The 14,307-nt window shown below is 39.2% G+C and overlaps 1 protein-coding gene across 3 annotated transcripts in view; it reads left to right on the plus strand.

The window, feature by feature from the left end:
• The window catches only part of LOC131342332 (E3 ubiquitin-protein ligase RNF123), a 163,799-nt gene that overhangs the window by 54,956 nt on the left and 94,536 nt on the right, over positions 1–14,307 (plus strand). For all 3 annotated transcript variants that reach the window (XM_058373094.1, XM_058373095.1, XM_058373096.1), the window contains exons 32-34: positions 6,487–6,626; positions 9,520–9,708; positions 10,496–10,571. In XM_058373094.1, coding sequence (XP_058229077.1) covers positions 6,487–6,626; positions 9,520–9,708; positions 10,496–10,571 — 405 coding nt within the window. The remainder of the gene's footprint in view (positions 1–6,486; positions 6,627–9,519; positions 9,709–10,495; positions 10,572–14,307) is intronic.

Consider the following 14,307-nt stretch of genomic DNA (forward strand, 5'->3'; position numbering starts at 1 on the left):
TCTTTCTTTCTTTCTTCCTGTTTATTTATTTGTTTGTTTTGTTATTAACTCACACCACTGACATTTTTTTACTTTAAAACTATTTCGTCATAAACTCTTATTTTTATTTTACCTTCATTTTTATTTATTTACAGTCTATAAATAAAGAATATAGTTTACTATAACTTAATAATTATTAATAAAAATAATTATTTGTAAATAATAATTGTTTACTGTTTTTTATTTATTTACATCAATGCTCGTTAGACTTTTTTTTACATTAATTGTTTCAATTTATTTCGTTTTGGTGGTCGGTTTTTGGTGTGTTTATTTTATTCCATTTATTTATTCTTTATTTATTTACCAACATTAATGTTTTTAATGCCATTTTATATACGTTTACTCCCATTTATTTAATTATTTATTTGTTTGTTTGTTTGTTTGTTTGTATATTTTAATTTGATCTGTTTCTAAAATTTTTTACTTTGTCCCCTTCTACACAGTGCACTAAATTTCTGATAAAACTCCAGTTTGGGACTGAACCACAGAAAATATTCATGTGTTCTGATTAATCTGATGCATCGTCATCTGGGTTTGGATGCACTGGCACTGACTGTCTCATGATTAATAGCTCTTCCTTTGAGAAAGACTGGCTAATATACCTTCACACTTATTTTTTTATCTGAATGAAATATGTCTAATTTTAATCATTTAAGAAAATAAAATTGAGTCTTATTTCACTAATCATGGCAGATGTAACCTCCAGAGAAAACTCCTCTACCTTTCATACAGTGTTATATGATGGGAAATCATTTTTTCTTTTACCGAGCCATGCTGTATTGTTCTATAAGTAGCCGCTGACTACATTTAAGTCTAGAGATTTTTTTTAGATGCATATAATAGTAAACCTTTCCTTAGACTTTGTTCACGCCTTCAAGCTTCTGTCCCACAATGGGTTATTTATTTATTTTCTGGTTAGTCCGCTTCATTTCACAAGTTCTTACATCTCACACGCTCAGACCTTCACGTTGCTGTTTGTTGACACACACACATCCTCGTTAATAATCCCCCTATCACGGATTTGCATTCGAATTCATCAGTCGCTCTTCGAGCTCTACTCTGCTGAGATCTGTGGCATAATGCAGAAGAAGCCAATCTACTCAGCCCTGTATTGTCTAATCTAATGAAGAACATTGGGAAATCGACTTCGGAACAGCAGGTTCTACTCAACCGCAAACAAATTCGTTTCGCGAAAGGTCCACAGCTCTCCCCGAGCTCTCGTCGGAATAAATGCTCTCTTCATTTCCATGCACTTAATGCTTTGTAATTAGGAATTACCCATGCTTTTCATGTCATCAGCGCCGAAGCCCAGGAGGGGGAAAAAAAGAGAACGTGTTTATCTGATTACATCCTCTGAGCTGTGAATACGCCGCCGAGCGCGAACGTGTGCGCCGGTTTGTTCGAATCTATTAAAGACTGCAGATATGCCTTTGTGTTGTTAATGAAATCTCTGTAGTAGATCTGGGAAGTAGTAGTGGGGGGAAGTGTGCGAGCAGTGGGATGTTGACACTGTCAGACAATAGACTTTTACCTCAGTTTAATTGATACAGTCTCTTATGTAGAGCTGGCGATTTAGTCTCAAACGTAGACCGGGCCACCACCAACAATTTTATCCTACAACCTGATGAGTGTTGTCATATCGTGTCCATGTTCAGTATTGGGTTTCTTCATCATGTCACACTCCACAGTGGTGGTTAGTAGTTTATATAAAAGTAGACACGGAGGACTTTTTGAGAAACAAGGCATTTTCACCGATCAGGCATAACATTATGACCACCTCCTTAATATTGTGTTGGTCCCCCTTTTGCTGCCAAAACAGCCTTGACCCATCGAGGCATGGACTCCACTAGATCCCTGAAGGTGTTCTGTGGTATTTGGCACCAAGATGATTTGCAGCAGATACTTCAAGTCCTGTAAGTCATGCACTGTGTATTCTGACACCTTTCTATCAGAACCAGCATTAACTTCTTCAGCAATCTGAGCAACAGTAGCTCGTCTGTTGGATCGGACCTTTGCTCCCCACGTTCATCTGTGAGCCTTGGCCGTCCATGACCCTGTCGCCGGTTCACCACTGTTCCTTCCTTGGACCATTTTTGATCGATACTGACCACTGCACACCCCACAAGAGCTGCAGTTTTGGAGATGCTTTGATCCAGTGGTCTAGCCATCACAATTTGGTCCTTGTCAAACTCGCTCAAATCCTTACGCTTTCCCATTTTTCACACATCAACTTTGAGGAATTTGTGGTTGATTTGATGCCTAATACATCCCACCCACTAACAGGTGCCGTGATGAGGAGATAATCAGTGTTATTCACGGCACCTGTCGGTGGTCATAATGTTATGCCTGATCAGGGGTATATTCCATTTACATTTATTCCTTTTGTTTTATTCAAAGTGAGTTAAAAATAAGAAACTCCAATTTATCAATCAGTGGGCAATACATATAGTGCTACTATAGAAGATTTTTAATTGAGTGCTAGAGGAGCAAAGTACGCCAAGTAGAGGTGTTTTCTTTATTTTTTTTCAATACATGTTAGGGGTTATTTCATGGAAATTTCCATGGACAAGGCGGATCTTTAGCTGTTTTATGAAGATAATGATGTTCTGGAAAGCAACCTCATACATCACATGGTAGCCCATACTTGGACATATATTAATATTTATTTATGTATTGGAAGTTGGAAGAAAAATCACATTTGATCAGTGTTTCTTCTTTCTTATGAAAGATTTCTAAACCTTTATATGCAAATGGTCTCACTTTGACTGATTAAATGTATCTCACATGACGTGATTACGCTGAACCCTAAGCAGTCTATAGGAAATCATTCTAAAATATTGTTGTAGGTAAGTGAATAAAAATCTGCAATCTGATGTTGACTTTCTTTGGTTAAGTAGCTACAACAATTCTAACCAAATGTAGTTTATTCAATGTAAATACTGAGCTACTGCTAATCTTTTAAAGCAGCATGATGTCAGATTTCTATACTTTAGATTTTTTCTCTATGCTCAGCATGATCAGATTACATCAGCTCAGATTGGTCATAGTGTTTTAACACTGTTCTGTAATACAGACATGAGACACAGTGCCAGTCTTTTCTCGAAGCTTTCCTTTATTTGGCAGAACGTGAATCATGATTATCTCCATTGTAGCACATCACTGTTATTTCTCATTTCTTCCCAAGTTAAAAACATGAAGGAGAATTCTACTCTAAAACTCTGAAGTTTCTGAAGAAGCCTCTGTAGCAGAAAGAAAGAAAGAAAGAAAGAAAGAAAGAAAGAAAGAAAGAAAGAAAGAAAGAAAGAAAGAAAAAGAAAGGTGTCAGAAAAAAAATCTTATATGGAGGAAAGTACAGAGAAAGGGAAAGAGAAAGAAAAGAAAGACAGGAAGTAAGGAAGAATGGAAGGAAGGAACACAGTGAAAGAAAGAAAAAGAAATTCTTATGGAGGAAAGAGAAAGGAAAGGAGAAAGAAAAGAAAAGAAAGACAGGAAGGAAGGAAGGAAGGAAGGGATGAACAAACAAAGGTACAGAGAAAGGGAAGGAGAAAGAAAAGAAGACAGGAAGGAAGGAAGGAAGGAAGGAAGGAAAATAGGGAGAAAGGAAATGAGAGAGGAAAGACGAGGAGAAAGGAGGGAGGGAAGGAAAGTATGGAGAAAGGGAAAGAGAAAGGAAAGCAAAGGGAAAGGAAGGAAGGAAGGAAGCTGTCAGAAGAAAAAACTTATCTGGATGAAAGTACAGAGAAAGGGAAGGAGAAAGAAAAGAAATACGGGAAGAAAGGAAGTAAGGCAGAAAGGTAGGAAGGATGTAAGAAATGAAGGAGGGAACACAGTGAAAGAAAGAAAAAGAAAGAAAAGAAAGAAAGAAAGAAAGAAATTCTTATATGGAGGAAAGTACAGAGAAAGGGAAGGAGAAAGAAAAGAAAGATGGGAAGGATGGAAGGAAGGAAGGAAGGAAGGAAGGAAGGAAGGAAGGAAGGAATAAACGAACAAAAGTACAGAGAAAGGGAAGTAAGGAAGGAAGGAAGGAAGGAAGGAAGGAACACAGTGAAAGAAAGAAAGAAAGAAAGAAAGAAAGAAAGAAAGAAAGAAAAAGAAAGAAAGAAAGAACCTCTTGTATAGAGAAAAATAAACTTGATCCCTGTAGTGTACTGTGCTCCCTCAGATCCTCTACCACTGCTCCACTGATCCATCATCTCTCACCATACTAGGACAACATGCATCAAGATCTGTCTGACTTTCAGTCACTGACTTCTGTCTTCAAATGATGGGTGAAGGCCTCATGCTGAAATCCTTAAACTAGCACTTGTTAAAAAAAAAACAAGGTCTGTTGGGTGGTCTGTTCTATTTTTAGCCTAAGCTTGGTGGCACAACTTCCTGTGAGGACCCTAGACATGGATCGCTTGGCTTGGGTCAGTTCTTTGTAAACAGCCATACAGTTTACATACGCTTCGTATCGGTCATATTTATGGGTGTCTGGAACGGATTATCTGCATTTACATTATTTCTTATGGGAAAATTCGTTTCTCAATACAAATTTTCACCTTAAGAACGAATTAAATTCGAATGCCGAGGTACAAATAAACTTGAACAGTTTCTGGACAGCACTGGCTCCTGCTGGACCGTAACCTCTTTTACAGTGTCTTGGTTGTATGAGTATTACTCTCCCCAAAGCGTCTTTATTGGGCAAAATTGACAGAACAGATGCCCACCCATGTCATAGAGAGCATAAAACTGGCCAAAACTACGCCTGATTTTCATTTCCATTTTCATTAAAGCCTTCATCCTCAAATTGGTGATATGCCCTGTCCTCATTTCCTCATCTCTGTGTCCTGCTCTTTTAATCTCTCACTTGCTGTTGTGTTCTTTCTCTTGCCCTTTGAGGGCATTGAGCAGCATGGAGGGACTCGCTCAGTCTAATTAAACACAAAGGTTATTTCTGTGTTAACGGACCACATCGGCTGATTAGCTTCATTCAGGGCTTCATTCAGGGCTTCATTCAGAGCGTCCGCTGTAGTCTTCACATTTCTCTGTCTGGCTTTTAGCATGTCAGGTCAGGCTCTTTAGTATGGGTAGTGTTGAATTACCCAGAATGCTCTGTAATGCTCTTTTGTCTGAAATTGCAAGAATAACACTGGCAAATGTGCCTGATTTTTTTTTTTTTTTTTTTGGTTAAGATTTTATGCCTGATTATGTGATACTGTGGTCAGAGGATGGCTTGTACAGAGTCAGTGTGACTGTCCAACTCAGGTGATTCAACCCTGATGGCACTTTCAAACATACAGCGAGTCGCAGCTACAAAGTGACTGGAGATATTTTGTTCTGAATGAAAGATGTCAGTGACTAAATGCCCAAATCAGCGAGGCGACAAGGTTGCAGATATGGAGCAACTTGTTGACCAATGGGAATGAAGATAGTACAGAGCATGTGATCCGGGGCAAAGAGCATCTGCTATGATGTCATGCTGATATACACTGGTGAATTATACACAAACACCCTACAGAATGTTTCATTTTAGAGGCAAGAAAACTTATTTGGAATGCTAGTTGCACCATACAATGATAAATCGAGAGAAGAAGATGCCTTTATTATCACCACATATACATTACAGCACAGTGGAATCCTATTCTACCCATATCCCAGCTGAGGAAGTTGGGGTCAGAGTGCAAGGGCAGCTATGATACAGTAGAGAGGGTTGAGGGCCTTGCTCATTTGCCCAACAGTGGCAGCTTGGGGTTTGAACCCTGACCTTCTGATCAACAACCCAGAACTTTAACCACTTGAGCCCCTAAATATTATCACTATGGCAACCAGTAATAGGACCTTCATAGAATACGGTATAGCCAATAGCAGCGATTATATATGTGTGAATAAATGTGATGGACAGCTGTTGCATTTTCATTGTCCTCACTTTGCTGTTATAATGGCGTAATGCTACAGTATACACAGACATTCTGGACAGTTGTATGCTTACAATCTTCTGGTAACAGTTTATGGGAGACCAACATATCAATATGATGGTCAGATGTCCAGACATGGATATAGATTATTTTTTCTTCCTGAGGCTTAATCACATGTAAAGGATAGAGTATATAGTGCATCGAAGGGTAAGGGCCCACTATATTATACTCTGTGTAGTAGTTAATATAAAGCAATTCGTGATCACCTGAATGATGCTGAACATTTACATTTCTGGTATTTGGCAGAAATCCAGAGCGACTTACATTTTTTTCTCATTTTATACAACTGAGGGTTAAGAGCCTTGCTCAGGGGCAGCTTGGTGGATCTGGGGTTTGAACTCACAACTTTCTGATCAGTAGTCCAACACCTTAACCGCTACCACTCTACCAAACAATAGTTTCTGAGCCCCGTATTTTAGCATTTAGCTGTTGTTGCTTATCGCCGTTTTAAGAGTCAACAAACAACATGCTTTTCTCTGACTGGTTGCAGAGCCTTGTCCATCACTTCTGCTCCAAAGGCATATGGCGGAGCTCCTGAATCAGGATAAAGAGATGGCTGCTAGCTTCCTCAACAGCGTCCTCAACCAACTCAACTGGGCCTTCTCGGAGTTCATAGGCATGATCCAGGAGGTAAGAGAGCGCCAATTTAAAAAGCCTATGGCTCCGCCCTCAGGATTGAGCTCCAATACTCCAATACAGCTGCATTACCGCCTTGTTGGTGCACACTTTGAAGCTGCCAGTTGCTAATGTGCATGCAAGCAAATCTATTGAGCAAAAGGCCTTGTCACAGCAGAGTTTAATGAAATATTACAGCTGTCTCCAGACTTGAACTGCTTGAAACATTTAAATTATTCATAGATGGAATGTTCAATAGTATTGTCAGTACTGTCACCATTTGCTGTAGTGGATTAGTCTTTTCCATTTTAAGCAATACGATTTGCATACAAATGACTAAGTCAATTTTTAGGACTCGGTGACTGTTTTTGTGATCGAGCAGCTTGTATTTGCAGCTAAGTGAAAACAGTATTGCGCGGATTTATGGTACCTGCTTTCAATCCATTGTTCGAATCCAGCTGAATGGTGTGTTTACATCTTATCAAGTAAAAAAAAAAAAAAAAAAAAAACTCGAGTGTAGTTTAATTTATGTATCATTCCTCAGTGAGATTCCAGGAAAATATATGAGATTATTACGCCGTTTCTTCTGGAAGAAATGATTTCTTTTGGCAGATAATTTTACTTCTTTTTCGAAATCAATGCTTGAAATAAACAAATAAACTAAACGGTCCGCCAATACATCTAGACAATTTCAAGCATGAAATGAGGAGTAATATTTCTAGTAAACAGGCAATTTGGTAAATTTATGATAAACAGAGGGGAAAAAAGGTTGCCCTTACCATTTTTAAATATAAATATAAATATAAAACATTTTAAATATATGTTTCATGCCACCAGTGTTTGATTACCCCGTGTATGTGGCACATGCTGATGTGAAACAAACACAACCCTCTTCTTTAATTATGCAAGCAATCATTTTTCCAACAATGCCTTTGCATACATGACCTCCACTTCAGCGTCTTCTCAGCACCGAGCTTGTTGTTTTTTTCTCCACATTCGGTCCTGTCTTCCTCTCTAATTAGATTTGGCGATAGAAGAAAGACGCCCATAAAGACTGATTTCGGAAGCGAAAACAGGCTTCCGGCCCTTGGTACAGTGTCATTATTAGCAATGGGATACTTTCGACTCTCTTGGGAAATTGTGGGAAAGAGCAGGACTCCCTGGTCTGTTTGGCAGCAAATTAAGCTCTAGCAGGGGAGCTGGAAAAGCACTCTGCTCAGCCAGAAGCATCTCTTAACGCAGCAGTGTTTGTGGCAGACAGACGCACCAGGTCTACATTTACTGATTGGGCTTTGATGGTCGGACTTAGCTCTTGCTGGGTGACTTTTATCTCTGATGATCCCTAATTTAAAAGGCAGCAATCTTGAGAGGGACACACTTGTTTAGCAGCTACCTCCTTAGAGAGCTGCTGGAGCCATGTGGTGCAGTGGACTGATTAGAAATGCTGTCTTTATTTGCGCAATACTAGAATAGTCTTTTGGAGCTTAGCAGATATTTTAGGCAGCGTTTGGTCAGGTGTGTGTCATGCTAAACCCCTGTGTTAATAATGTATAGTAGGAGTAATGGACTACTGGGACTTGTGGGAGGCTCACACTGATAGGCTTTGACCTGAATAAAGGGATTGTTATTATGGACTACAAACCAGAAAACAAGCTAAATCATAAGAGCAGAGAAAACAATAAGTATTAGTAATATAAGGGAGTAGCATGAGGTAGTGATTAGTTTTCAAACACCTTATTCGGGAAATAGCCAGCCAAACATTTAATTAGTGAAAGCTTGAAATGAAATGATGCTGAATAACATAGATGCAAAGTATGTTGGAAGAAATGTGGTCGATAGGGTTTGTCCATTTTTTTGCAGATAGAGCTGGGTATTTTGTCACAGCAGTAGCTTAGTTTTTCTTGGATTCAAATCGATTAATATTTGTGTGAAAAAATTAAGCCATCGAAGTCATTTTTACGACCTACAGCAATGAGCAACACCGCCACACTGATAAAAAGGCACAGATGACCTTTAACTGGTGGTGTTATTGGTGTTGTATAGAGTTCCCATGGTTGGTAGAGCTCCCAGGATTGGTAGGTTGGTAGAGCTCACAGGTTTGGAAGGTTGGTAGAGCTCCCAGTATTCGTAGGTTGGTAGAGCTTCCAGGGTAGGTAGAGCTCCCAGGGTTGGTAGTTTGTTAGATCCCCCAAGGATTTGTGGGTTAGTTTTATCTCCCTGGATCTGTGGGTTGGAGGAGTTTCCTGGGTTGGTAGTTTGGTAGATCTCCCAGGATTGGTAGGTTGGTATAGCTGCCTAGATTTGTAGGTTTGTTGAGCCCCCAGTATTTGTAGGTTGGTAGCGCTCCCAGGTTTGGTTGATCTCTCAGGATTCATAGCTTGTTAGATCCCCCAGAATTTGTGGATGGGTAGATCTCCCAGGATTAGTAGTTTGGTAGATCTCCCAGGATTTGTGGGTTGGAGGAGATCCCAAGGTTGGTAGATCTCCTAGGATTGGTAGCTTGGTAAAGGCCCCAGGATTTGTGGATTGGGAGATGTCTCATGATTAGCAGATCTGCCTTGGATTTGTAGAGCTTACAGGACTGGTAGACCCTCCAGGATTCACAGAGCTCCCAGGACTGACAGAGCTCTAAGGGATCTTAATGCTCTCAGGTTGTAAATCTTATAGGATTGGTAAATCTAAGCAGGACTGATAGAGCCCCCAAGATAGGTAGATCTCTCCTAGGTCAGCAGATATCCACTGAGTGTCAGTAAACACTACACCCCCCCAGGGTTGGTAGATACACCAATGGGTTACAAGCTCCCTAGGGTTTGTTGATCCTCATATAAAGCTAATAAATCTTCATATGCAGGATGACAGTAATACATCATGGTAAGAAAAGGAGTATTAATAAATCATTTTCTGACAGATCCAGCAGGCAGCAGAGCGTCCAGAGCGCAACTTTGTGGACACGAGGCAGCTGAAAGTGTGTGCCACGTGCTTCGACCTGTCTGTCAGTCTGCTGCGAGTGCTAGAAATGACCGTCACCCTGGTACCCGAGATCTTCCTTGACTGGAGCCGACCCTCAGCCGAGCTTCTGCTCCGTCGCTTGGCACAGGTGGGTGAAGGCAAATGCTTGCTATGTTTAGAGTAACTGTGCAGTGGAAATAGTTTTTAAAGCTTATTTGACAAATAAATTTTGCCATGTATTGTATGGCAAAACTTTATCATGTGGTAGTAGTGACTCAGTGGTTAAGGCTGTGGGTTACTGATCAGAAGGTTGGTGTTCCAAGCCCCACCACCAACAAGCTGTCCCATATCATGGCTAACCCTGTGCTGTGACCCTAACAAGCTGGGATATTTTCTTCTTCTTCTTCTTCTTCTGTACTTATGCACTCTACACTCTTAGAGAGGTATAATTAATAATTAATTCTCAATTAATATTTTTGTTAAGAATCCGCTCATGGAAATCCTCGTGTGCTTGTTTGTTTTGCATATTTTTAACACTTTTTTGTGTGTGTGTGTGTGTGTTTTTCTGTTTGTGTTAATGCAAGTGTAAGGTAAGACCTACCTACACATCCTGTTTTTGTAGGTGTGTGCGTGGAGTGTGATTTTTATTCCTTACAGAGGCTTTCACAGGCAAGACTGTTCTTTCCTCTCATTCTCCCCTTTTCTTACTCCGATTTCTCTCTCTCTCTTGCTTTTCCTTTTTCTTTGTTACCTTGCGTCATTCTTTCTTGAAATTGAAATTCATGGCTGTCTCCATTTACTCTATTCCGAACAGCTTTTTCCTGAAAGATTTTCACACCTGTACCCCAATGAGTGTGAGAAGTATAAATAGCTCAGAGTACTTTAGTACACGTGCTGTTTGGTTACTGACAGCTCTTTGTATATCTGTCCTCCAGCTCCTGAACCAGGTGCTGAATCGAGTGACGGCTGAGAGAAACCTCTTCGACCGCGTAGTCAACCTTCGCCTGCCAGGTAACGCCAGCACATACTCGGAATCGCTCTTCATCTATAACACCACCATAATCCGGAATGACCTTTTCATATCTATGGTCATGTGTAGGATTGATCAGTATTCCTATTTGGCGCTTGTACTAAGGGGTTAAATATAATCTTCCATTCGTTTTTCATGAACAGCAGGAGAGCTGACAATTGTTATCACAATTCGGCGTAAATATGACGCCTATGTTGCGTTAATGTTAAGCAGTACTAGTTTAACTAGTCGTGAAACTCTGCCAAAACTAGTTTAAGTCGCATCATCTCATAACTCAGTATAATGACACTGAATGGTTATGTTGGCACACATATAGTAAATTTTAGGGCTCTAGAGTAGAAAAGCAGTGTCTGGTTCTATGAATGTTTTTTGTATTGTACAGGCAGGAAAAAAATTACATATTACAAGCTTTTACATATTTATTAGGGCAAATACAAAAAATTACAAAAAAATACAAAAAATTGCTCAAAAATTGAATTATTATTATACAAAAAATTATAATAGCATAGAAACAGGGCAGCAGGGTGGCTTAGTGGTTAGCACTGTTGCCTCACAGCAAGAAGGTCCTGGGTTCGAACAGGTAGAAGCCTGAAGAATCAATTAGGTTGATTGGTAATTCTAAACTGCCCGTGAGTGAGTGTGGTTGTCTGTCTATATGTGTGGCCCTGTGATGGACTGGTGACCTGTCCAGGGTGTACCCCTGCCTTTTGCCCAATGTGTGCTGAGATAGGCTCCAGCAGATCCCTGTGACCCCGTGAACAAATGTGAATGTGAATGACCCAGAGCTCTCAGGTCCAGTAAATGATCAGTATATTGAGATGTCTGAAGTTGAGGTAATACAGTTACTTTAGAGCAATTAGTTACAGAATGCTCATTCCTACAGTGTGAATCAAACATTTCCCAGGATGCACAATGCACAATTCTTATTACACCCCTAATTTATCCATGAATATCATTCTCGGCTGAAGCAACCACTTGACCTGACTGACTCATCTCTTATTACATCCATCACCTTAATCTAAATCCCGCTCATTTGAAAGTCATCAGAAAAGGAGACAGTCTTGGCGTTAAACCATAACTCAATTTCGCCAGAGGATATCGAACTTCTCCACATCTCCGAGTGCCAATTTATCAGACATGACACAATAGAATGACAATATTCATAATGCATGAAGTCAGGGTCACCCTCTTAGTGCTAAGCGTCACGAGCGCCAGTGCCCGAGGACGTCTTTGACAAGGTGAGCCGTATATGTCAGCTTTTTAACAGCTGGGGTGAGCTTTGGATGGGACGTTTTCAGTCCTGTTCCTGAGAGGCATTCCTGAGAGGGAAACATAATAAAGCATGAACAGTGAAAGAAAGTTAGTGAGATTGGATTCAGATGGCATCTCATTTCAGTAATGTTGAGTCTTTTGCATTCGACATTTCTGGGTGATTTATATTTTGAATGCAAGCTCTGTTGTATGGCATAGTGATAAAATAGGCACGCTGCATTACCAGTGCAGGATCCATCAGCTTCCGTTCACACCAGGTTTAACATAATCGTTCATGAAATGGCGCGTGTTCCGTTTAGCATATACTCCGTGTTCTAAATAATTGCACTAAAGTGATTTTCCACACTTCAGAAATCCAATTATCAGTTAAATATCATCCGGTACGGCCTCATCGTCTTGAACGGCTCGAGCCGGATTTACACCGAGGGTTCGACAGACGTGTTATCAGCAACATCACACAAGTTTCTGATGCACTTAGAAGATTTTGCTGCACAGTGTTCAAGAATCTGTGGCTCTTTAAATTGCCTTTGTGGCGCTGCTGCAGGAATCCGCAGTGATTTACTCGGTAAACGGTGAGTTGAATTGCACTGCAAATTGTGTTTATTCAGACTGAATCAGTAGGAGCACAAGTACCTGGTATACTATTTTCTTTTTTCTCCTTTATTCAACTTTTTTTTTCTTGAAGTGTCTCTCTTTCTTTCTTTTCTTTTTTTTCTTTCTTTCTTTCTTTCTTTCTTTCTTTCTTTCTTTCTTTCTTTCTTTCTTTCTTTCTTTCTTTATTTATTTAATCAATCTGCTAAGATGTTTCCTGTCTGACATTCTTATGTTCTTATAATTAATTCCTTAAATATTGCACTATAGCTATGAGTTTAATGATAATAATAATAATATAATAATAATAATAATAATAATAATATAATAATAATAATATTTTTTGTATTTTAAGAGGCACCCCAAAACACTTGGGGAAGAAAATAGACACAAAACAAAGTAAATAAAAATACGTAAATACAGTTAAAAATAAAATATAATTCTAAATTTTAATTTTAACTAAATCATACAAAACAAATTCATGAATTAAAGAAATTCCAAAACCTAAAGAACTCAGTTTTAAGAAAAGATTTAAGTAGTCTGAGACTGTGAAGAAGATTAAAATCAGTCTCTTCAGGATTTTGCCATTTTGCAGTCGCAGAAATGAACACAGCTTTTGACCGCAGATTTTTTTCTGTAGATTTTGGTCAAGACATGTCACGAAAATGTGCATTCAGCCAAAGCTATGTTCAATTCATGTGCATCTAATGTGAGTACAGTTATCATAGAAAGTAATTATGTGTAAGTATGTGTCTTCACTGTCTTCACAGTTCTTAAGGTGAAAATTTGTATAGTAAAACAAATTTTCCCATCAGAAATAATGTAAATGTAGATAATCTATTCCAGTGACCCAAAAATATGACCAATATGACCAATACGAAGCTTAGCTGCTTACAAAAAACTGACCCAAGCCAAGCATTCCATGTCAAGGCTCCTCACAGGAAGTCGTGCCACCAAGCTTGGGCTAAAAATAGAACAGCATGCCAAGGTTCCACTGTATGAGGAAGATGTAAAAAACCAGAGTTGTAGGAGCAGAGAGCATGCTTTGGATTATAATGGGTTAAATGTACCGAAGAAACCATACAAAGCCTTGTATGTAAGCATGAGGATTTTAACATCAAAATGAAACGCATGTCCTGACAGAAAGCCAGTGCTACCTCTTCAAAATAGGACTGATGGCATCACTTGTCCTGAACCTAGTCAGGATTCTAGCTGTGAAAATTTGCACGTACTGCACTTTATTTATTATAGACTTCAAGACCCCAGCAGGGATCCCATTGCAATAATCAATGTGAGAAAAGACAAAAGTATCGATCATCTTTGTAACCACGGGGAAAGAGTACAGAGGGTGTTATCAAGCAATATTTCTGAGACGAAAGAAGGATGTTTTAACAGTATACTGCACATCTGGATCACTCGCATCGAATAAAACTCCTAGTTTTGTTATTTTAAAGCTGATTCAATCAAGGTTTAAATTGAAAGAGACAGCTTTATGAGCATTACTTCAGTGAAGACACACACCAAAAAAAAAAGCCATCCTTTTATGGAGCCATTCATAATCTTCTCTTAGAAATTCAGTATGAAAGAAAAGTACGATATAAGATATATGCAGTATAAAAGACTACTAAATTATCACCAGGTTTAGAATGAATTAAAAATGATCAATAGGAAAAAAATGCCAAAATAGAAAGAGGCCCAAGACTGAACCCTGAAGGACACCAAAGTGAACTGAACCAATCTCTGACCTGCATCTACCCCCAGAGAGACCAACTCTGAAATCAAGATCAGAGAGAATAGAGAAATCCGAAGCTATTAATAAGTCATTAGCGCCCTTAACTAATGCTGTTTCTGTAC

The sequence above is a fragment of the Hemibagrus wyckioides genome, linkage group LG21, assembly GCF_019097595.1.
Source record: "Hemibagrus wyckioides isolate EC202008001 linkage group LG21, SWU_Hwy_1.0, whole genome shotgun sequence".
NCBI classification, from domain to species: domain Eukaryota; kingdom Metazoa; phylum Chordata; class Actinopteri; order Siluriformes; family Bagridae; genus Hemibagrus; species Hemibagrus wyckioides.